General features: G+C 40.3%; 1 protein-coding gene across 1 annotated transcript in view; it reads left to right on the forward strand.

Moving 5' to 3' along the window:
- EIF2AK3 (eukaryotic translation initiation factor 2 alpha kinase 3) overlaps window positions 1-25039 on the forward strand; it is a 68845-nt gene that overhangs the window by 15089 nt on the left and 28717 nt on the right. Inside the window, exons 2-6 of the mRNA XM_019942241.3 lie at window positions 270-399; window positions 19968-20162; window positions 22217-22350; window positions 23999-24233; window positions 24811-24973. Of these exons, the coding sequence (XP_019797800.2) occupies window positions 270-399; window positions 19968-20162; window positions 22217-22350; window positions 23999-24233; window positions 24811-24973 (857 nt within the window). The remainder of the gene's footprint in view (window positions 1-269; window positions 400-19967; window positions 20163-22216; window positions 22351-23998; window positions 24234-24810; window positions 24974-25039) is intronic.

Consider the following 25039-nt stretch of genomic DNA (forward strand, 5'->3'; position numbering starts at 1 on the left):
CAGGGCATGTCGAATTCCATGTGGGGATTAGAGTGGGGGAAGGAGGGGTGACCTCGGAGACTGGGGCTTTTCATAAGTGGAACAAACCCATAAAGGGCATAGTGCAGTTGTCTTGGAGGGCTCAAGACAGAGAGTGGCGGAAAGGCTACAGGTGTCGTGAGGAGGTGCTCACCCCCTCACAGATAGAGGCCTGGGGAGAGGCTGGTTCCTTTTGAGTGTATGTCTTCGATATCTTTTTAACTCTGTCCTATGATTGTTTAAATTTACAGATCCTTAGTGATTATCAGCACTTTAGACGGCCGAATTGCTGCCCTGGATCCTGAGAACCATGGTCAAAAGCAGTGGGATTTGGACGTGGGATCCGGTTCCTTGGTGTCGTCCAGCCTTAGCAAACCAGAGGTGAGAATTTTCTGTTATATGTTGACCGGAAAACTTAGTTAAAATCATCAATTGCTGCTATTAATAGTAGGTATTTGCTTAGAGAGCTGTGGCTCAGGGTCCGATTGCCTAAGTGTAGGGCATGTCTGTCTCTGACAAGCTATGTCCCCTTGGGGCATTTACTTAGCTTTTCTATTCCTCAGTTTCCCTCCTGTAAAATGAGGTGGGTAATGTCACCTACTTCTTAGGATTGTTTTGGGCATGGAATGAGTTAATTATATAAATGAGTAATTGAGGATACTATCTGCTATATCAGTAAATCTCATTATCTGAGCTCTAACATGATCATAATTTCTTCGTCTTCCTATTATCATCATCATCATCATCACAGGGTCCCTAGACATCATAAAACAAATATAAATAACTGTGTTTTAATAGTTAGGGATGCATGCTGCAAAATCCCATAAATTATTCACTACATTTTCCCTCAGTTGTACATCCTAATCGTAGACATAATTCATCTGAAGTTTTCTTGGCGTGTAATTTTAGACAAAATGGATTATTTGCAAAAAAAAGAGACCTTGCTTCCAAAACTACTCTGACATATGACTCCAAAACTTGGGCAGGTGACTTAGCCCCTCAGAGCTTTAGTGTCACCATCAGTAAAGTAAGGACACTGCCCACCTTGATGAGGGGCAGGTTGGGGGCTGTGTTTATTTATTTATTTTAAATTAATTAATTTATTTATTTTTGGTTGTGTTGGATCTTCGTTGCTGCGCACAGGCTTTCTCTAGTTGCAGCGAGCGGGGACCACTCTTTGCTGCGGTGCACAGGCTTCTCACTGCAGTGGCCTCTCTTTGTTGTGGAGCATGGGCTCTAGGCATGCGGGCTCCAGAGCGCAGGCTCAGTAGTTGTGGCGCACGGGCTTAGCTGCTCTGCTGCCTGTGGGATCTTCCCGGACCAGGGCTCGAACCCGCGTCCCCTGCATTGGCAGGCGGATTCTTAACCACTGCGCCACCAGGGAAGCCTGGGGCTGTGTTTAAATGAGGGAAGTCTAGACTCCCCTCATTTAAGCACAGCCCCCAACCTGACCTTTTGTCTAGACTCTAATAGATTAAATCTCTCTCCTTTTCTGGAGCTTTACCCGCTTGTCTAAATCATTTAAAATAAGTCCCTCTTTAGAGTTACGACTGCTGACGTGGAAGCAGTCACCTGTTTTCCAGAATACCCTCAGCCTTCTACCATGTCCCTATGGGATACTCCCTAGGGTACTCTTTTTTTTTCCCTTTCATCATCAATCTTTCCCTTTCAAAAAGCTTCTTAGCTGGTATCAAGTTTGGAAAAGACAGAACCTAACACGAGGGGCTTGAGAATGACCTGATGAGTGGTGAAGAAATTTTCTGATGGGAAAACTGCTCCCAGTGACCCCGCTGCTCTCTAGAAAATCCAGCCTGGATTCCTTTCTGGGGCACCCGGGCAGGTACTTAGGGCGGTGGCACTGCCTAGCCTCCACACTCGCTGTGTGCTAAGCCTTGACTAGACTTTCAGAGTGCCTGTTGCTTACCGGACAGTATACCGGAAACATCTGTTGAGAATTGTGAACTTGTGAATTATTAATATAAATAACACTTTGATTGTAAATTGCCTTCAAAAGTTTGAATTGGATGTCATGGTCAAATGAATTACTACTCAGACCTGAATATTCATTTATTTGTGTCCTCCTGAGGTTATGCTTGGCTATGCACATTGTGCTTTATTTTCAAACTAGACATGAAAGGTGATGAGCAAAATCAGAAGATTGTAAGCTGTTTACGTCTGAGGTAACATTATAGTGTGTTGTAGTGGTGCAAAGCATGTGTGTTTCTATAAACTAAAGTATGCACACTCACAAAATCATACACTGCATGATATGACAAGTAGTCGTAATAACCTGAGTGCCATTGAGCGTGTTTAAATTATAAGCAGCTAGTCGAGCTTGAAGATTTTCTTACAATAGCAATTACATTAGCTGTTTTTTAAACTACAGTTGAATATTCTCACCATCCCCAGTCCTTACCATTTTCTGTGGTTTGTTAGGTCTCTCTTGTTTTAAGTATCCTTCTTCCCACTCACCCCCAACCCTTGATCCTTTGGGTAGAATGCTTTGAAATGTTGAATTGCAAGCATATTTTAAAAGTTTGTGTCACCTTTACACAATAAATGCAAAGCTCACTGACCGCTTTCCATTTCAGGGAAAGAATTCTGAGACCTCTTTGCATTATCTAGGTTTTAATTTCCTACTTTACACACAAAAAAATTGACTAGATCACTACTGCCCTAAGTTCTTGGGACCATTTCTTGAGACTGTGTGTTTACTGTGTAGATATGCTAATGACAGCATTGTTCCCAGAGCTATAATATACACACAATGTACTTTACACACCGTGTAATCCTCACAGCCATCCTCCTGAGGTTGATATGCTGGTGTCATTTTACAGAAGAGGAATACGAAGCTCAGGGAAGTTACTTGCTTGAAGTCACAGACCGACTACATGGCAGAGCTGGGATTAAACCAGGCTTGCCTGACTGTACTCCACTCCACCTGCTCTGGAGCTCTTTCTACATCTTGTATGTTCCTCCCCTTTACAACTCAGGCTGTTCATCCAGTGCAGTGGATCTCAAACTTTATGGTTTCAGGATCCTTTACATTCTTAAAAATTACGAAGAGATCCAAAGAGCTTTCTTCCCTATGGGTTATATCTATCTAAACTTAAGCCACATTAAAAACTAAAACAGGGCTTCCCTGGTGGCGCAGTGGTTGAGAGCCCGCCTGCCGATGCAGGGGACACGGGTTCGGGCCCCGGTCCGGGAAGATCCCACATGCTGTGGAGCGGCTGGGCCCGTGAGCCATGGCCACAGAGCCTGCGCGTCTGGAGCCTGTGCTCTGCAACGGGAGAGGCCACAACAGTGAGAGGCCCGAGTACTGCAAAAAAACCCAAAAAAACAAAAGAACCCCATTGCATTGCACGTAGCATAAATAATATATTTTTATGAAGAACAAGTGGGGACTTCCTTGGCGGTCCAGTGGTTAAGAATTCACCTTCCAGTGTAGGGAGTGTGGGTTCGATCTCTGGTCAGGGAGCTAAGATCCCGCATGCCTTGGGGCCAGAAAACCAGAACAGAAGCAATATTGTAACAAATTCAATGAAGACTTTAAAAATGGTCCACATCAAAAAATCTTTAGAAACAAAAGAAAGAAAAAGTGTATTTCCCCAAAAAATAATTCAATGAGAAAAGTGGCATTGTTTTATATTTTTGCAAATCTCTTTAATTAATAGACGACAACTTGATTTTCCTATATGCTTCTGCGTTCGATATGTTGCATTGTTGTTTTGGTTGAACTGTATGAAGAATAAAACCCGTATGTAGGGGGAGAAAGGGAGTATTTTAGTAGCCATTTCAGTTGATTGTGATCATTCTTTTTTGGTTCTACATGAGAACAAGTGGAAGTTTCTGAAAGGTTAGCTGCACCGCGGAATCTGAAACCATATCAATGAACTGTTGTACTCTGTACCAGTAACATCCATTGGTCTGTCTTGCCTTTTACTCGTGCATGATTTTCTAACATCATTTGGAAAATATTGATTCATTGAGTTACACAGATCTTCCAAATGTTGACATATTTCCTTATAGAATACTTTGTAAACTCAAATTTTTTACTGTCACCACTGATCTCATCAGAAAAGTCTTCCAGTACTGGGAAGCTGTCAAGCTCACATGGGTAGATACAGCTATTCCAAAATTCTAATTTTCGCTTGAAAACTTGGATTTTATCATTAACACAGTCAGTTGTTTTCCTTGAAGTGAGAGGTTCACGTTATTTTCGAGAAAGCGTCTGCCAAATACCCAAGTCTCGTCACTGTAGCTTTTCTCTCAATTTTTCAAGTGCAAATGGAGCTTTGTGAGCAATGCCACTAGTTTCAGCTCAAAACTCAGTCACGCAAGTGCTTCTCCTCAAAACATGCTTCAGTTTGTGGCAGAAGTCCTTAATGCACACCTCCTGGTTAGTCGGGCAAAATAGTAAAAATATATGTACTCAGGTCACAGTTTAGCTTTTATTGTTTCATCAGAACATTCTCGAGTGAAACTTTTTTCTTCTTTTTTTTTTGCTGCGAGTGTGTGACAGTGAAGATGCGAGGACTATGAGTCTGTTACCTTATTCATGCCTTAGTCACCGTTGCTTTTATACCATCAATGCAAATAGCACCCCAGGGAAAGGCAAATAACACCTTCTTATGAAAACCATTTGACCCTCTGCACCTCAAACAGAATCCACAGACCGCATTTTGAGAACGACTGATCTAGTACATAATAGAAATATCACCATTATGAGAGTATTCATAAGGTTATAAACATTAACAAGGAGAGAGGACTGTATTTTGAGCTTGGGTGACCTGTTATTCAGCAAGGTGTGTATCGCTCAGTATCTAGAAGTTATGTTCAGAAGCTGGACAAAACACCACCAAAAGAGGAACAAAAACTGCTATTTGAAATGCCCCGGATTGGATGCAGTACCCTTCTAAATGCATCTGATAGACAATTTTATGATGGTCCCTAACTTTTTGGGAGAAATAGTTCATTTTCTCTGTCTGAAGCTCAGCGTTTGCTAGGACAGGTAGTGTGCAGAGGAGAGCTGGGTACAGCAGGCAGGAACTGGTGGGGAGATGTAGCAGGAACCACCCAGGTGACAATTGGCGGCTCCGTTTGGAGACTCCTCTGTTAGAATGTCAGTTTCTCCACCCTTTCATCAAGAGTGGTACGAGGATGAAACCAATTAAACTCAGAAGGCCAGGGAAGATGTATTCTCTGTGCATTGATTCTTAAAGTGACTTATCTAATGAGAAGCTGAAAGCTAAAGGATTTGATAGACTGTATAATAATTTTTAAGTTATTAATGTTAGAGGAATTGGTTATGGATCACATGTACTTTTGCTAGAATAATAAAGCAAAAGCATCACAGGAACCTTGTAGGCCGTGTGGTGTGGAGGAGGCACCGGGATTCGGAGGCTTCAGTTCTAGTATTGATGCTGCTGTTAACTGGCTCTGTGACCCGGCTAATTATTTCAGTAGAGCTTTAATCTCCTTCTCTGTAAAATTATGGATTGGACTAAATTTCTTCTTCTTTAAAATTTTTTGGCTGCGCTGTGCAGCATGTGGGATCTTAGTTCCTTGACCAGGGATCGAACCCACGCCCCCTACAGCGGAAGCACGGAGTTTTAATCACTGGACCACCAGGGACTAAATTTCTAAAGATTGTCCTAACGTCAGGACTCAGGTACCATCAAACACATGAAACACCCATATAAATTATCTAGAGGAATTTTTTAACTTCCCCTTTTACTACATTTAAGGATTCTTTTAAAAATGGCACAAATCCATTACCGTTAGGTACATATCTCATTGCCTGTCAGCCTGCTTTCATGATGTCCTTAACCTTTTCTGATCCAAAAGCATATAAAATAGTTTATTATTTTGCTTTAGTCATGTTTTGATTATGTTAAGGAAAAAAATAAGTTCCCAAAGGATAAGAGAGATTGACAGTTGCATTATGCGTTGTATGCTGCCGGAAGGTTGAGGCGCCATGGGACACAGACCTGACTTGCCACTCTGTCCTCTTGACTAGGTGTTTATAAGCTTCCTCAAAAGAATACTGAACAAACCGAGCTAAAACTGTGTGTGTGTGTGTGTGTGTGTGTGTGTGTGTGTTAGAGTAAATGATGAACCTAAGGTTTACTCTGCTACCTTTAACATGTGCCCCTAGGTTCTACATCTAATACTTTTGATCATAGCTAAGAATTTTGTTTTTAACTTTCAGAGGGACTACCTGAGGTAGAATCTGATTTGCTTTCCACTGTTAATCTATATGCAGATTCAGCCTTGAAAAAGCACTAAGGAGATTTGGCAGCGGTTCCTCATTGATTGTCTTAAAATTCTGTTTCGTGACATATCAGCATAGTTTTTCTTTGGGGTCTCTGGGTGGCATTTGTTTGTTTGTTTGTTTTGTTTTTGCGGTACGCGGGCCTCTCCCCGTTGTGGCCTCTCCTGTTGCGGAGCACAGGCTCCGGACGGCGCAGGCCCAGCGGCCATGGCTCACGAGCGCAGCCGCTCCGCGGCATGTGGGATCCTCCCGAACCGGGGCACGAACCCGTGTCCCTTGCATCGGCAGGCGGACTCTCAACCACTGCGCCACCAGGGAAGCCCTCTGGGTGGCATTTGGATCACAGTTCACCAAATCTAAGTAGACATAATATCCTTGAACTGTCTACTTGTCTGTGTTTTGGAACACATTTGTAAATACAAAGACCTCCTTCCTTCTCTGTATTTAGAATGCATGTTATAATTGTGTATATGTAACTAGTCTGTCCTTAGACAATACCTTTACCTTTTCCTTATTTAGAGATACCATATTTGTTTTTTGTTTCAGTTTTCTGTTAAAATGTCCTTTTTTTTTTTTTTTTTTCCTCTTAAAAAGAACAAACAACTCTCTTACAAGTCTATAGTTAGAGTTTGGGGTTTGGTTTTGTTTTATTTTAGGCATGTTTCTCCCCAAGGGACACACTGCCTTTCTGTTTCAGACAGGTGCAGAAACAGACAGCTATGATGCTGAAGCTTTCCAGCCTGTGCACTGCAGAGTCAGACTGCAGTCATGAAGAAGGGCCTTCACAGGTTGGGGAGGTCTTTTGAAAAGAGCACATTTTTAATGGCTACCTGATTTGTTCACCGAGGGTCCATCAGTAGACCGTTTTGAGTATTGCTTTATTAAAAGAGGATCTGTAATCTGTTTTAAAGATCGTCTGTACTGAAAGATGTCTGGTCATCTGGCAGTCTTTCATCTGTACATAAACTAGCACAATTTGAGCCTCAGATGAGCACCATCTCAGAGGGTGGTTTATTTGGAAAAGTCACTGTCAATCACGGAGCAAGCCAATATTTAAATAATTGCTTAGGTTAATTGCTTTTCTTTAATTATAGAAATGAAACCGTTATTTGATTTAATTTTGTTTTATTAATCCCTTAGCATGGCTGAAAACAGTGCTGTGAACGAAATCGATTTATTCCAGCACACATGTTGCCAAGTGAGACATTGAATTGACTCTGTTTTGTAGGAAATTGACTTCTTGTGCACATTATTTATCTCCTTTATGAGTGAATAATAATCGAAGTGAAGGCAAAGATAGGTACTTAAATCTGTATTTTTCACCGTGAATGCAAAAAGTATACTTCAAAAATTAACCTGGTTGTTTTCCTGGAGGTATTTTGTTTTGTAGGTTGACTATAGGTTAAGGAAAGAAAGAATGAAATAATAACTATCTACTTGGTATCTCACTGCTCTTGGTCAATAATTCACAATCTTTGATGATCATAAATAACAACTCACTTCAGGATTTCTTTTTTCTTCTGCATTTTCTTTCTTTTTTTTTTTAACCTACATTTCCTTTTAAGCATGTCACATGGGCTGCCTTCTTCGACTAATATCCAGATCTACTGAAAGATCTCATAATCCCTCACGTTTAGATCACGTAACTAGTTATAAACCATGATGCCTCCTCCTTAGTCTTTCAGGTATGATTCCTGGGAACACTTTACTTTCAGCAGATAAGCTTCCTTTACTTTCCCCGTCATGGTAATTTCAATGTTTTCCTTGAAATCTAGGGAAATGTTTAAAAAATTGTTTCCTCAACACAACAATGTTGGAACATCTTTTTTTTTTTCTCATAAAGTCACAAATAGTCAATTTTGTCAACTAGTAGTCTGGTCAGTTGTTCATTTTACTTTAAGAATTACCATTTTGTGTCCGATATATAGTGCAACATTTTTGAAGAATTAAAATATACAAAAATATGCCTGTTAACTTCTCTTTAATATTGTTTATCTTTTTGGCCAATAAAGTACTTTATGAACCTTCAGAACTTCTGTATTCAAAGGAGAATTTTAGGGCTGATAGAGATTTCTGGTGAGTCAAAGACTGGTCACAGTTTGATCTATTTAATTCTTATATCAAACTCATCTTTATATAGTTTTAAGACTTTGTTTTTAGATGGGTGTTGTGAATTCAGGATTGGGAAAGAGATACAGTTGGCTCTTGGACAACTTTGGGGATGGGGTGCCAACCCTTCATGCAGTGGAAGATCTTACATAACTTCTCCGTGGGCCTCTGTATCCATGGTTCCATGTTCGCAAATTCAACCATGGATCGTGGAGTACTGGAGTATGTACTTAGTGACAAAAATTCACTTGTAAGTGGATTCATGCAGTGCAAACGCACATTCAAGGGCCAACTGTTACTGACATGGCATAATTAAGCTTTCTGCTCTCTCCTTGAATTTACTTTTGGAGCGCGACTGTTTGAATTCTAAAAGCTTTTTTGCAATATGTGAAATTTAGTGTTAACGAACCATAGTCATTTCTGAAGTTTCCTTGTTGAGGATAAAAGAAGGCTCATGATGAATTTGTAGATAGTCAGATTAAGAGCTTGTGTTTTCGTTTTTAACTTTTTTCTTTAACAAGTATATGTATGTATGCACTCACACACGCATTACCTTAGAGGTTCAAAATAGCAGCCCTGGATCATTACATCTACTTGACAAGTATTGCTTGAGTAGCACTTTATAGTTTGCAAAGTGACATCAAATCCATTCTTATTTATTCCTTAACATAGCCTTATAAAATACTCTTATTAACCCCCATTTTCCAGATGAGGAAATTGGGGCTCAAAATGGTTCAGAGGTTTGTCTGATGGAGTAAAACGGAGACTCAACCCTAGATCCTTGTGCTTATTTCTTGCCCCCTTTCCAATATTTCATGCCTTTTGAAATGCCTCAATACTTACCAACGTGTTTGCATTTTCTGCTCTAATCATTATAATTCTTAATGTGCTTTATCAGGAATAATCACTCAAAGACCTCATATAGAGAGCAGACTTTAGCATGGCGCTCAGCACGTTGTGAGCACTTAACTGCTTCTTAACCCTAGTGAGAGACTCAAAGGTACTTGAACTTACCACATCCAAAACTGAACTGGTGTTTAAGGGGACAGGGGATCCTGCAGGGCTGTGCGCTGGGGTACAACCATGCCCAGGACAGATGAGATCCTTGCCATCATGGAACTTACATGACACTCTGTGGAACCGGATATGAAATGATTATAATGTCAGTATCATAATTGAGTTGTGGTAACTGTCACAAGGACAGGTAGAACTAAGAGAGACTTAGCAAGGATACCTGACCTCCCAGCTGGGAAGTCAGAGAAGTCAGAGAAGGCTTCTCAGAAGAAATTATGTTTACGACTGAGATCCTATGAGGAGCAAGAGCTGCAAGAAATGGGTAGAGAGGCTGGGAAGGACTGCTCTGGGAGAGGGAACGGCTGGCATCAAGGCCTTGCAGCAGGAATGATCAATCTGGGAGAAAGCAGGTGAATCCCTAAAATCCTTCTAGAATCAATCTCTCCTGTAGTCTACTGACTACTGACCACTTCCATAGTCAGTCTCTACTGACCGTAGAGAATGGACTGGAAGAGGAAGAAGAGCAGAAGTGGGAAGACTAGTTAAGAGACCAGGTCTAGTACAGATGGGGATGATAAGGTGACCGGGGAAGTGAGGGAAGTGAAGTGATAGATTGAAGAGAAGTTTAAGGAGGGACGTCTTTATGAAATGAAAAGACCAAAGGAGAAATCAGTAGTAAATTAAGAACAGGTGGGGGAATTCTCTGGCAGTCCAGTGGTTAGGACACCATGCTTTCATTGCCGAGGGCCCCGGGTTCAATCCCTGGTCAGGCAACTAAGATCCCACAAGCCGCTGGTGCGGCCAAAAATATATAAATAAATAAAAATAAAAGTGTCCTCCGAGACTGCTCCCCGGCCCCTTTAAAAAAAAGAAAAAAGAAAAGGAACAGGTATAGAGAGGGAGAAAATAAATTTGTTTACATGCGTTGAGTGCCGAGTGACCTTGACCTTGAGTGACCTTAACAGAGATGTTAAGAAAGCCTGTGCATATGGGGGTCTGGTGCTCTCAGAGGAAAAGTCTGGGCTGAAGAGAAAAGTTAGAAGTGTTCGTGTCCTGGGAGCTGAGAGGAGCAATCACCTGGAAGGAGAGTAGGGTGAGAAGATGACCTACAGCCAAATTTTCAGAATCCCTAACATTTAAAAAAAAATTTTTTAGAAGGATATTTATCTATCTGTCTATTTATTTATTTATGGCTGCGTTGGTTCTTGGTTGCCGCGTGGGCTTTCTCTAGTTGTGGTGAGCAGGGCTACTCTTCGTTGTGGTGCGCGGGCTTCTCGTTGCGGTGGCTTCTCTTGTCGCAGAGCACGGGCTCTGGGCGCGCGGGCTTCAGTAGTTGTGGCGCACGGGCTTAGTTGCTCCGCAGCATGTGGGATCTTCCCAGCTCAGGGCTCGAACCCATGTCTCCTGCATTGGCAGGCGGATTCTTGACCACTGCACCACCAGGGACGTCCCTCCCTAACATTTTAAAATTCAGGTAGAGAAGAAAGGGTTTCAAGGAGAGATTGGCTTTAGTAGGATGTTAGGGATTTTCCTGCTTTCTTCCACATTTCCCCAATGGTTAGTTGGTGTGAATTCTTTATAAATATTTACTAAACATAGATACTTAACAATGCAGATGCCTCATTAAGAGAACGCTGTGATTCATCAAAGTCTCAATGAAAGTCTTACAGCAAAAGAAAATGTTAAAAACCCTTTCTGTTTTGACTCTGGAAGAATTGAGGGGGACAGGGGAAGGAGTGAGGAAAGCAGGAGGCCTGTGGATCCCCAGAGTGGTAGAAACAGTCATTGGTAGTTTAGGGATCAGAAGACATACCTTTTCAAAAAGCTGTGGAGAGTGCTTTTGAGGCTCCAGTGCAGTAAGTTAATTTGAGGCATTTTGTAAAAGAGTAGAGTGTTAGTTTTTGTCCAAGGTCACATCAGTGAGTGGCTGGTGGAGTCAGGGATGGGGCTGGATGAGCCGCAGTCACCTCCCCGTGGACGCGTTTCTATTTCCTACGTTGGGTGCCTGCTGTTGCCTCGCCCTACCTCGGTTTCTGAAACAGCTAGCATGGCAAGGAAAGTAATTGTTCTGGGCAAAGGGGATTTCCAGGTATCAAAAAAAAGTCAACAATTTAACACTTTCAATGAAATGTTTTTCATGTATTTTACATCTTCCCAATCTCGGTGACTTTTATCTTTTAACTAAGTCCTGAGCTCATCATTGGAAGCATCATTTGTTGTATTATACCAGGGATGCTTGGAGTTCCTGAGGTAGGAGGAAGAAAGGGTGTCCCTTTCATGAATATTCTAGAGTAGTTGGTTTTTTTCCATCCTTTTCCCAGATAGTCTATCTCCATTGTTCCTTATCTCTGTCTCACGAATCTGCATCTCTCCACATGCTTTTTCACTCGGTTTCTTCCCCCTTCCTCCCTTTTAACTCTTACTGCTGCTGAGCTTGTATTTGGGACTTGGCTTTTATAACCGTCAGGGCCAGTGTGATCGTTTTCCCTCTTTCTTGGTTAGGGTACACACTGGATACAACTTTGTGGATTGGAAAGTGTTTAATGTGAGTCATTACTTGAGAAAATGCTAGTGTATACAAATCCAGCTTCCACAGCCGAATGAGGAAAGTTCTTCTTCATAGAAAAATTCTAGCTAATAAATGTGGAAAGAATGATAGAATTAGAAGTCATTATTTTATTATTTTACTGAAGTAGTAGATCATCAATTGATACTAAAATGGTGAAAAGTTGGTGGGACACTTTAAAATGGAGGGGTCAGGCTGACTCCCTTAAAGCCACTGATTAATAGTAACAAATACGACAGCTCGGGTTGGCAAACTTTTTCTGTAAAGGGCTAGATAGTAAATATCTTGGGCTTTGCAGGCCATACGGTCTCTGTAGTTGTAGTGGGAAAGCAGTCATAGACAATACAGAAATGAATGAGCATGCCTGTGTTCCAATAAAACTTTGCTTACAGAAACACGCACTGGGTCAGATTTGGCGTGTGAGCTGTCGTTTGCTGACCTCTGTTATAATAGGAAGTATATAGCACCACCTGTGAAGTAGTCTTGTCCAAAAAAATCAAACCTGTGTCAGATCAGAGCTCCAGTCCTAATTACACTTCTTTAGAAAATACAGGGAATAAAGGAACAAGTTAAGTGACATGCAAAATCCAAACTGTGGGACATTCTGTAGGGTGAATAATCTGGTTTCTCAAGTAAATCAATGCACGGAAAAAGGAATGAAAGGGGCCCTTATAGGGAGAAAAAAAGAATCAAATATAATATGTGGAGTTTAAGTCCCTTGTTGAAGCAAACCAATTATGTAGTATGTCTCGCAATATCAGGGAAATTTGAATATTAGATGATTTTAAGGAACTACTCTTATTTCTGTTAGATGTAACATTGGCATGGTAGTTGCTTCTCAGCAATGAATACTGAAGTATGTATAGGTGAAATGACATGATGCCTGTGATTGACTTTAAAATACTTTCATTAACAAATATATGTAGTGGATGGGTGGAGAGTAGCAAAATGTCGATGATGGTTGAAACTGGGTGACAGATACATGGGGGTTTATTATATGCATCTCTTTACATTTTATGTTTTAAAACTTTCATATTAAGTTAAAATAAAGTTGAATGTACCCCCAAAAGTGTATGTGTTGATGGTGGGAGGTTGCGGATGGGTGGGTGGGGAGGTAGTTGCATAGAAAAAGAAGGAAGAACTGAATGAAAATATATTTTTGCATATTAGAAGAATTTTTGTTTTTATTGCTGGTTATATTCATTTTAGTAGTAGTACTTCCTTTATTTTCTCAGTTGAAGTTCCTTCTGCCACTTGAAAATAGAGTTCTTATCTCACATTCTGATTTCAAATAGAGTCCTTGATTACATGTGCCACTGGTATTCATTATGCCAGTTAGAGATTGTTCAGAAAAGGTAATTGAATTACTTTACTAAACTGCTTTGTGATTGCGTGGTTGAAGACCTTGATTGGATCTTAGGTAGCGAGTTTGCCAGCTGATTTGACAAACCTTTTATTTTGAAATTATTAACAGGGAAAAACAAATAGAGGAAAAAACCCCAGATGACAAGCATTTGTATTTTTAAAAATGACTGAAGTGGGAAGCAAGTCACATAATTAGTTTGAGATGCAGAGCAGCGAATCAGAACAAATAGCTGCTTCCAGAGGCAAATCAGTGGAATGGGAAAATGCATCACCATAACCCACATTTTTTTATACCAAGAGATTTGCAGTTGACTCTCCGGGTGACTCATTCCTATGCTGGGAGGGTGAGGTAATGCTCTTCTGAGGGGTGATGTCATCTCTCTACCTGAACTGCAGGCATATATCTCTTCTTGTGGCTCTCAAGGAAAACACACCATCTGCTTTCACAGATGCAGCCTGAAAGACTTCACAGCGATTGGTGCAGAGGTTAGCAGCCGTGGGTATGAGTCATAAGCAGCCAATTAGTGAAGAGCAGCTATTTAAAAGTGAACTTTAAAATCACAGTCCAGCAATATGGCATGATTGAGTATTGAATCATAATGCTTTTCTGTTTTGGGTTTTGCACTCTTCTTTTAAAATAAGGCAGTTTTTCTCAACATGGTCAATCACGTGAAATCTTCTAGGTTGTTTAAGCCATATTTTTAATTGCAAATAAGTTTGCTTTCTTTTACATTTGGAAGCAATGATGAATTTTAGCTCGTATTTGTTTGATGGATTTTCCGGTTTGTTTTTTTGTTGGGGGGATTGGGGGCGGTTGCACTTAGAAGCCATTGTGTTCCCTAAGGACCTGCTACTTCTTTAGGGGAAAAGAAGTTGTTTAATGGAAAAGGAAACAAGTAAAAATAAATGTTATTTGTTTACCAGAGACCCACTAACCCCTCTTCCTCTTTCTTGTAGTGACACACACCTGCTCTCCCTATTTGTACTCAACCAGTAGTACTGTTGACATTACCAGACAATACCTATTTTTTAATTTTATCACAATTTGAATTTATTGTTCTAGTAAATGGAATAGAGAATGCCTAACATAATATGGGAGGTAGAGAACAGTAAACACTTGATTTTCTAACTGATATGTAACTTAAAATGGGAGATCACATTGGCTAAATACTACAAATACTGTTACTGTAGGGTATATAAACGATGACCTAAATCTGTTCTTAATGACAGCCTCAAGCTGGACATTCCACAAAAGATAAAAATAAAAAGTTTTAATTTTTGAAAATATAATCTTTTATTTGTTGTTATCAAGAAATATAAGAAAGCAAAGAATAAAATAGTAATGTTAGAATTCTAAGATAATATGAGGTGGTATACATATGTATGTATGGTATACATACATACTGATGTCATTTGAGAGCTTACTAAAAATCAAATGTTTTTTTAATAAAAGTAGTAGTTGGAGATCTTTAAATATCCAGAATTATGATGAGCCTTCAGTTTAATGGTCTAGCCTTCTGAGTTTAGTTACAGAGCCCCTTCAAGGCTCTTGAGTATCTTTCTTTTCTTTTTAACCTCTTATTTGTAAATAATTTCACACTACAAAAAGTTGCACTCTTTTTGGTATGAAAAAAACCCAACCCTTATATACCCAGATTTATCTGCTCAAAACGTGTTTGCTTTGTCATTTGAGTTGTGTGTCTCTCTTATCTCCAGATCCCCCATACATACTCTTTTTTTCTTGAAACATCTAAAGATAAATATCCATTGTAGCCCTTTACTCCTGAATGCTTCAGTGTGCATTTCCTAATAGAAATAGGAAATTTCTCTATTCTCTTACATAATCACAGTACAGTTATCAGCTTCATAAATTTTTTTTTTTTTTTTTTTTTTTTTGCGGTACGCGGGCCTCTCACTGTTGTGGCCTCTCCTGTTGCAGAGCACAGGCTCCATCCAGATGCACAGGCCCAGCGGCCATGGCTCACGGGCCCAGCCGCTTCGCAGCATGTGGGATCTTCCCGGACTGGGGCACGAACCCGTGTCCCCTGCATCGGCAGGCGGACTCTCAACCACTGCGCCACCAGGGAAGCCCTGCTTCATAAATTTATATGGACACTTTACCGTCCGTATTCCAGTTTCATCAGTTGACCTAAATAATGTCTTTTATAGCGTTCTCCACTCCCAGTACAGCATCTAGTCTAGGGTCAGGTAATGCATTTACTTGTTACATTAACCTCTTTTAATCTGGATTTTTTTCCCCACAGACTTTATCTTGTATGACGTTGACATTTTTTTTTAACATCTTTATTGGAGTATAATTGCTTTACAATGCTGTGTTAGTTTCTGCTGTATAACAAAGTGAATCAGCTATATGTATATGTATATATATCCCCATATCCCCTCCCTCTTGAGCCTCCCTCCCACCCTCCCTATCCCACCCCTCTAGGTCGTCACAAAGCACTGAGCTGATATGCCTGTGCTATGTGGCTGCTTCCCACTAGCTATCTATTTTACATTTAGTAGTGTATATAGGGACATGGACATTTTTGAAGAATATAGTCTCTCTTATCTTTTACTGATATTTAAAAAAAATAGAACTTTCCTCATTTTGTGCTTGTCTGATGTTTCCCGGTGATTAGATCCAGGCTGTGTATGCTTGGCTCAGAACGCTGCATGGCTGGTGTTGCATTCTCTCTCAGGGTGTCATGTCTGTCACTCATTTGATCATCCAGTCAAGGTATTGTCTGAATTCTCCACTATATAATGACTGTTTCTGTTTTGTTTTTCTTAACTTTTTGTAACTAATAAGCAGTCTGTGGGAAGATACTTTTTTTTTTTTTTTGCGGTACGCGGGCCTCTCACTGTCGTGGCCTCTCCCGTTGCGGAGCACAGGCTCCGGACGCGCAGGCTCAGTGGCCATGGCCCACGGGCCCAGCCGCTCCGTGGCATGTGGGATCTTCCTGGACCGGGGCACGAACCCGCGTCCCCTGCATCGGCAGGCGGACTCTCAACCACTGCGCCACCAGGGAAGCCCTGTGGGAAGATACTTTAAGACAGTGCAGATATCCTGCTCCTTATCCAAATTTTCACCCAGATTTAACACCGTGGCTGATTTCTGCCTGTTGCAGTCTTTACTATGATGTCTGCAAGATGCTAATTTTTCCAACTCCAGTCCTCCCTTCATATTTACCAGTAGACATTTGGCATTTCATTGCAGTAAAAGCCCTCTCTTCTCCCCCATATGTTGTTTATTTTATCTATTTGTTTTCAGTGCGGATGCATAAATTCCTTATTTTGTTTTCAATGTTTTATAATTCAGTACTTAATCATTCTGGTGCTTAAATTCCAGATGTGGTCAGTGACATGTTTCCGTCTTTTTTTGTGCATATCTTTACTTTTTAGACTAATAAGATGTTAAAGGCTCATCTTGTACCTGCCCTGCCCCAGCCCTGGAGGCGGCCGATTCTCTCAGGAGCCTTTGTTCTTTCGGTGGGGAATGGAATTAGATAACAAAATCTGGGCACTAGGTTTGAGTGCATTACTTTTACAGCCACTGAATAAACATAAATGTATACACATTAGTATACCTGATAAATATTTGTTAGAGGTACAATAAACAATTTTTGAGACTGTAATGGTGTCTCAGTTTACAGTTACAGCAAAAAGTGCAGTATTAAGACTTTTGTCAGCGAACTTACGCTGCTACAATTTTCTTGGATTTCACAGCAAAAACATAAGTGATGCTAGCTTGAAGGCCAGATAGGGTTTCAGTGGGCAGGGTTGGTACAGGAGGATGTTCCAGGGAGAAGAAATGACATTGACAATGACATAACTGAACAATAACAGTAAAAACATTAAACATCCTGCTTAAGTAATGACACCTGATTTCCACCCACGTGGGGAGAAGTGAAAGACAACAAGGAAAAGGTTGTTTGAGGTCACGTTTAGAGGACTTTGAATGTATGTCAGAGTTAGGAATTGGGGTCTTTAGTAAGAAGATAATGGAGAGCTGTCCAGGATTTTTGAATAGTGTCATAACAAGCTTAACTCTGATTCAGGGATTAATCTAGAAGATATGCAGAGATTAGATTGAGGGAATTTCCAGTTAAGAACTGTAAAGAGGCTGTTATAATAGTTCAGGCAGGAGATACGAGGATTTGAACTACAAAATGAAGGGAAGAAGTGGATTAGAGCCGTGTTTTTCAACCTGTCTTCTAGAACCCCAGGGGTGTGGGGCACAGCTGGGGTGGGGCGGGAGGGATATATTAGCTGAGCATCAACGGAGAACACTTTGTGACTGAAAAGGATCTCTTTAAAATATCCCCGTAAGTATCCCTTTAAAGAAAGGAATTCTGCTGCTTAAGGAACAAAGAAGTCCATAGAGAAATTTTGTTTAAAAAAGCAAATCGACATTTGTCTGGAGGTTTTCTGGTTTTTAAACTCCTGCTTCTTTCATAGTCTTTTTTTCCAGATTTTTGAGCCTTGACGATCAGGAAAATAATCGTGTCATTAGCTGAAATAAGTCAAGTTGTGTCTGTTTTGTTTTTTTGTGTTTTTTTGGCGCGCTGTGCGGCTTGCGGGATCTCAGTTCCTCGACCAGGGATTGAACCCGGGCCACCGCAGTGACAGTGCCGAGCCCTAACCACTGGATCACTAGGGAATTCCCGAGTTGTGTCTGTTTTGAAATGCCAGAAGGCCAGTGTCACAAAGTCATGTACTAATTTAACTCTCAAGAAACAAGATTTTCTTGGCCAAAATCTTTAGAGTCATCCTGAGCGCTTTTCTTCCGCTCATTCCGTACAGGGAATCCACCATGAAATCCTGTTGGCTTTACCTTCCAGTTATATCCCAAATCTAACCGCAGGCAACAGCTGCACTGTAGCCCACCACCAGCACCACCATTATCATCTCCGGCCTTCTGCTTGCTCTCCCCACCTCCATCCTTGCCTCTACAACCTGTTCCCTTTCCTCCTCACAGTGCACTTCCCCCTTAAGGCCTTTGCAAAGGCTGTTCCGCAGGTATCAGCAGGGTTAACGCTTATGTTTAGATTTTGCTCAAATATTACTTTCTCAATGGGGCCTACCCTGAACTTAACCGTTACTGACAAGTCCTGTCCCCTCCCATGCACACATTTATCCATTCCCCCTTTATCTTGTTCTATTTTTTTCACTGTGGCATTTAACACCCAACATACTCTGTAATTATTTATTACGTTGTTTATCTCCCGATACCAGAGTTTGAGCTCCACAATGGCAGGGTTTGTTTTGTTTTTTTAATTTGTTTTGCTCCCTGGTGTATCCTAAGCAACAGAATAGTCCGTAGCATGTAGTAGGCCCTCAGTTAACATTGATAAAAGAAGGAAGGACAGCTAAGACCATTAAATCAGTAAGCTTGGTTACCAGGCTTCTAGCTCATAGCAGGTCTGAGAAAGTGAATAAAAGAAAGAATGGGATGCTGCGTAAATCAACCTGTGTTCCTTGGATCTGAACCTATGATGGTAATTGGCCTGGATACAATAGACTTGGAAAGTGCTGCATAAACTCTCCCTTTACTAGAAAATCATATTATATGTTAACATAGTAATCACTGTAAGAACTCCCACAGTAACCTCTTCTTTTTTTTTTTTTGGTACACGGGCCTCTCACTGTTGTGGCCTCTCCCATTGCGGAGCACAGGCTCCGGATGTGCAGGCTCAGCGGCCATGGCTCACGGGCCCAGCCGCTCCGCGGCATGTGGGATCCTTCCAGACCGGGGCACGAACCCGTGTCCCCTGCATTGGCAGGCGGACTCTCAACCACTGCGCCACCAGGGAAGCCCAGTAGTAACCTCTTCTTGAACTCACTTGGTCACAGAACTCTCCTTAGTAATTCCCTTATTGTTATGGAACACGCTTGGCTTGTGGCAAACAGAGTTCGAGGAAAACCAGACTGGAGTGTACCTGTGGGTCCCAGGAGAGATGGGTGGTTCTTTTAAGTTGCTTTTGGTGGATGAACTGTGCCGTTTCGTATGCTGCTCAGGAGGCCTGAGTACCTCCGGTGAGAGACTACGGCTTTTAGTTCCTACTCTTACAGTTCAGATCCTTTTATTAATTTATTTTTTAAGATTTATTTTATTGAAGTACAGTTGATTTACAATGTTGTGTTAATTTCTACTATACAGCCAAGTGATTCAGTTATACATATATATATATTCTTTTTCATATTCTCTTCCACTGTGGTTTATCACAGGATATTGAATATAGTTCCCTGTGTTATACAGTGGGACCTTGTTGTTTATCCATCCTATATATACTAGTTTGCATTTGCTAATTCCAAACTCCCAAAACCATTCCTCCCCACCCACTCTCCCCCTTGGCAACCACAAGTCTATTCTCTATGTCTGTGAGTCTGTTTCTGTTTCGTAGATAAGTTCATTTGTGTCGTGTTTTCGATTCCACATATAAGCGATATTATATGATATTTGTCTTTCTCTTTCTGTCTTACTTTGCTTAGTATGATAATCTCTAGTATGGCAGTATTTCATTCTTTTTATGGCTGAGTAGTATTCTATTGTTTACATGACCCACATCTTTTTTATCCATTCATAAAATCCTTTTAAAAGTTAGCTTTTTATTTTAGGTATTTGGGAATAAGATGATCATTCCTTCCCTGGATGGAGACCTCTTCCAGTGGGACCGGGACCGTGAGAGCATGGAAACAGTTCCGTTTACAGTTGAATCGCTTCTTGAATCTTCTTATAAATTTGGAGATGATGTTGTCTTGGTTGGAGGAAAGTCTCTCACTACATATGGACTCAGTGCATATAGCGGAAAGGTGAGTAAAGATGTTCAGTTTGTTTGGGGAGAAATCAAAATAACTAGGAATAGAAGAGATAATTTCTTAAACTATACTATTACTGGTTGAGCTTTGTAATAATTTTCCCCTGAGGATATCATTTCTTTTGATAAAAGAACTGTGAAGTAGAAAGGGGGAATATTATTAAGAGAAACTAAATTTATCCAAGATAACAGAATGAACAGCAGAGCCAGGAATAGCAGGGGGAAGAGAATGAATAACTGTGGTCTACTGTATGTCAGGTGCATTCTTCATGCCTTATTTTGAAATCATCACAATATTTCTAATGGTTACATTTTACAATTTTCATTTGGATAGATGAGGAACCCTCCAAAGAATAATAATAATCCTGATGATAAGAATAATTGCTGCTACTTATTTCTCTACTTATTTGAGCCTATCGTAAGAGGGTGCAAGAGGCAAGTTTGTACTCATTTTACAGATGAGAAAACCAGGACTTTCAAAAGTTCAGAAACTTCAAGGTCAGATTTGACTTAGATCTGTGTGAAGAAAAAGTCATACTGTTAATGACCTAGACTTTCTCCATTATTAGCTCTTAGGAGATGATCTGCTTCTAAGATTGGGTCTTAAAACTCCATTTTGGGGAATAACTAATTAAAACTCTGCCTTTTGGAAAGGTAAAAATCTCTTTTTAACCCCTTAATACGTTGATACTTGAATATTTGTATATAGACTTAAGACGAAAATAAGGAAGAATAGAAAAAAGATCCTTGGCCCTCAAGTTTTTCCAACTTTAAGGATCCCTTGTCTGAGTGTTAGGCCCATAGGCCCTTTGCAAGCTTCTCTGCCCTCTGCAGCCACCTGCATGTGTATTGTATTGAGGCGGCCTTGTGATCCTTTGTTTCCTTCAGTATTCTCATCTGTAAAACAATGGGATTGAACCCCGTCACCTGGGTCTCTGATTTGATGTGCTGCTCCAAAATTCTGGTATTCTAGCAGGTATGCTTCTTTCTGTGAGGATTTGGTCACATCATTCCAAAGAATCTTCCTTTTCCTTTGAGTGAAGTTTTCAAAGAAGTACTTGAAAATACTGCAGCTGTTAGAAAAGGTTCAGATTTTTAAAAACCAAATATTTCCCTCATATGGAAATTCCGAGGTGTTTTTTTTTTAATTCACCTAGAATTTTATTAATGATATTATTACTAAGAGATCACAACTAGTTATCCATTTCTTCCATGGAAATGCTCAAAGTAAGACTTATTCCCCGAAATAAATATTCATTGGTACTTTTATGGTTCTAAATGTTTCCTTTTTAGGAGTTGGTGGTAATCTAGCTGTTGCTTTTTTTTCTTTTTCAGGTTATTTATTTTAAAAAATTTCTTTGCAGTACAGTTGATTTACAATGTTTTGTTAGTTTCTGGTGTACAGCAAAGTGAACCAGTGATATATACACATATATCCACTCTTTTTTAGATTCTTTTCCCACATAGGCCATGACAGAGTATTGAGTGGCGTTCCCTGTGCTATATAGTATAGCTGTTGCTTCCTTTTTTTTTTAACAGAAACTGTGTATTTTTTATTTTATTTTATTTATTTATTTATTTTTTGCTGCATTGGGTCTTCGTTGCTGCACGTGGGCTTTCTCTAGTTGCAGCGAGCGGGGGCTGCTCTTTGTTGCAGTGCACGGGCTTCTCATTGCGGTGGCTTCTCTTGTTGTGGAGCACGGGCTCTAGGCACGTGGGCTTCAGTAGTTGCAGCACGCAGGCTCAGTAGTTGTGGCTCGCGGGCTCTAGAGCACGGGCTCAGTAGTTGTGGCTCACGGGCTTAGTTGCTCTGCGGCAAGTGGGATCTTCCCGGACCAGGGCTCCAACCCGTGTCCCCTGCATTGGCAGGTGGATTCTTAACCACTGAGCCACCAGGGAAGCCCCCTAGCTGTTGCTTCTTAATGCTTGGCTACTTTTTACACATTTCCTCAATTTCCTTTTACTTTTTATAAAACTGTTGAGAGTCTTTTACTGTCTCTGATCTCCTGTAACTTGTTCTCTTTACTAATTTTACATCTGTCTTTTCAGGTGAGGTACATCTGTTCAGCTTTGGGTTGTCGCCAATGGGATAATGATGAAATGGAACAAGAAGAAGATATCCTGCTTCTGCAGCGCACCCAGAAAACCGTTAGAGCCGTCGGCCCTCGTAGTGGCAGTGAGAAGTGTGTATTCAGATAACGTTGCTGTTGGTGTTTAGAAGTTCAACAAGACCAGAATTCATCAGCTTTTTCTTTGTGGAGATTTTCTGAACTATTTTGTTTCCCCAAAAGCATACTACTCTTTTAAGAGAAATGAAGCCCCTAAATTTAAAACAGCTTCGTGATTATTAACAGATCCTGAAGTGAACTTCTCACCATGTGCTTCAGGATATGGTAATGAAGAGGAGTCCCATACAGTGACTCTATATTAGCTTAGTCTTAGGTTAATGATATTTTTCATAGCAATCTCACTGATCCAAGTTCTTTGCAGAATGCAGAAAACTCTTAAGACAAAGCTGATGTGCTTTGGGTCTGTTTGACCCTGCAGTTCTCTCTAGTACGTAGTTTCATGGTTTGTGTGACCACCACCTCAATTATAAAATAATATTTTAGTGTATTTTCTTAAAGTGTCAAAGCCTAATTTATTTGGTCAAATACTGTTTTGTTTCCTTTTTCAAATAATGTAAATTTTTACATTTAAAGTAATGTGATTGAATTAGATATGCTGGTGGTAAATCACATGCTTGACTTTTCAAAACCTAATATTTAAATTTTAAATTGCTGCGCAGTAAAGAGAATTTGAGATCCCATCTTTATCTTTTGAAAGTGAACCAGACTTTCAGATGTTGTCTAATCTGATGCAGTCTAATTCAGTTTCCTTTCCTGAAAACTGTTTTCTCAAATTCAGTGAAGAATGTATTCTTTCTCCATTCCCTGGACTTTGTGTCTGCTGGCGACCCAACCTTCTTTATCCTGATGGGATTTTGTTTCCTTAAGTGTTTGAGTGCTTGCTGGGTGCTCAGCTGCCGTAGGAGCAGATGTTCAACTTAACAGAATTTGAGTTATCAGAATGGGAAGAGTCTGGCATCTAAGATCCATATTCCTTAAGTATCTATTTTTTAACAGATGTCGGAATTCTAGGGCCATTTTATATCTTAGTGTCAAGACCATTATAGTGTCAACAGATAAGTGATTTTCCTGTGTATTAGTTATAGAGGAAACATTGCTAATACCACTTTCTGGATATGGACACTGAAACTCAGAAAAGGTTAAATGACTGGCCAGATCTCAGTGAGTAGAGATTTGAGATTGAAGCTGAGGTGGTATGACCTTCAGGCTTGGTGTACTGGGTCACATTGCCTTTCGAGGCTGTATTGTCATAAAAATCTAAAAATCTCAGTAGCTTTCGTCTTATCTTTTGCATTGGTTTGTTGGGATGTGTTCATTTCTCTGCACTTGAACAAAATGTGTCAGACTTTAATTAAGAAGTAAGGCAGACTGCAGGCTACCTTATTTTAGGGTGACTGATGTGTTTTGAGAAAATTACCCTGATTTAGAAATGTGAACATTTGTTAATTTCAAGAGAAAAATCTGTCCTGTAGCCGTTGTCAGGTCACAACTCTCAGAACCACTGTTTCTAAAGGGTCAGGACCAAGTTACGCCCTCTTGTGGCATAAATCAGCAAGCATGCTCCTTTCCAGAAGATGGTGTTGAGTTGTTCCTTTTCTCATCACCACATGTTAGTGTTTGCTTCTTCACTCTAGAAGAGTTCTTAATTATTTGGTCCTTTATTTAAATGTAAATTTCTAAAACACACCTTTGTAAATTTAAGGTGGAATTTCAGTGTTGGCCACTTTGAACTTCGGTATATTCCAGACATGGAAACTAGAGCCGGATTTATTGAAAGCACCTTAAAGCCCAGTGGAAACAAAGAACAGTCTAAAATTATTTCAGACGTGGAAGAACAGGAAGCTGCCGTGATGGACACAGTGATAAAGGTCTCCGTTGCTGATTGGAAAGTTATGGCCTTTAGTAAGAAAGGAGGACATCTGGAGTGGGAATACCAGGTACCTAGAACCACTGAGAATTTATAAATATGTTTCTTTCCTTCTCACTTTGACCAAACACGTTGGGTAGAAGGAAGTGACTGCCATTTTGGATTTTCAGCTTGTTCTCTGTGCTCTAAGAAATTTGTGATTTTAGTGTTAGAATGACTATTAAGAAAAAGTCAAAAGGTTGGTGAAGATGTTGGTGAACAGTGTACAACAGTGTATCTTCGTGCAGTGTTGGCGAGAATGTAAATTGGCATAGATGTTATGGAAAACATCATGGAGTTTCCTCAGAATATTAAACAGAAATGAAGAGAATAGATCTTAAACGTTCTTAAAACACATACATACAAAATAACCGTGAGATGATATATGAATTAGCCTGATTGTGCTGACTATTTCACAGTGTATACATATATCAAAATATCACACTGTACACCATAAATACATTTTTTATTCGTCAATTATACCTCAGTAAAGCTGCAAAAGTGAAAATTTGTAAAGAAATATGTGGTTTTAAAGGGTATTTCAGGAGTTGGGATACATAGAAATACTGCTTGAAATTGTTTAAAATTTCCTTTCCATTTTTGATTAGTTTTGTACTCCCATTGCATCTGCCTGGTTGCTTAAGGATGGCAAAGTCATTCCCATCAGTCTTTTTGATGATACAAGTTACACCACTAATGACGGAGTTTTAGAGGATGAAGAAGACATCGTAGAAGCCGCCCGAGGAGCCACAGAAAACAGTGTTTACTTGGGTGAGTGGATCTCTCTTATCTAGCAGGAGTACCTGTTGACACCTAGATTTTATTCCTACATTGTCT

This window comes from Tursiops truncatus, chromosome 14 (genome assembly GCF_011762595.2).
Source record: "Tursiops truncatus isolate mTurTru1 chromosome 14, mTurTru1.mat.Y, whole genome shotgun sequence".
Classification (NCBI taxonomy): domain Eukaryota; kingdom Metazoa; phylum Chordata; class Mammalia; order Artiodactyla; family Delphinidae; genus Tursiops; species Tursiops truncatus.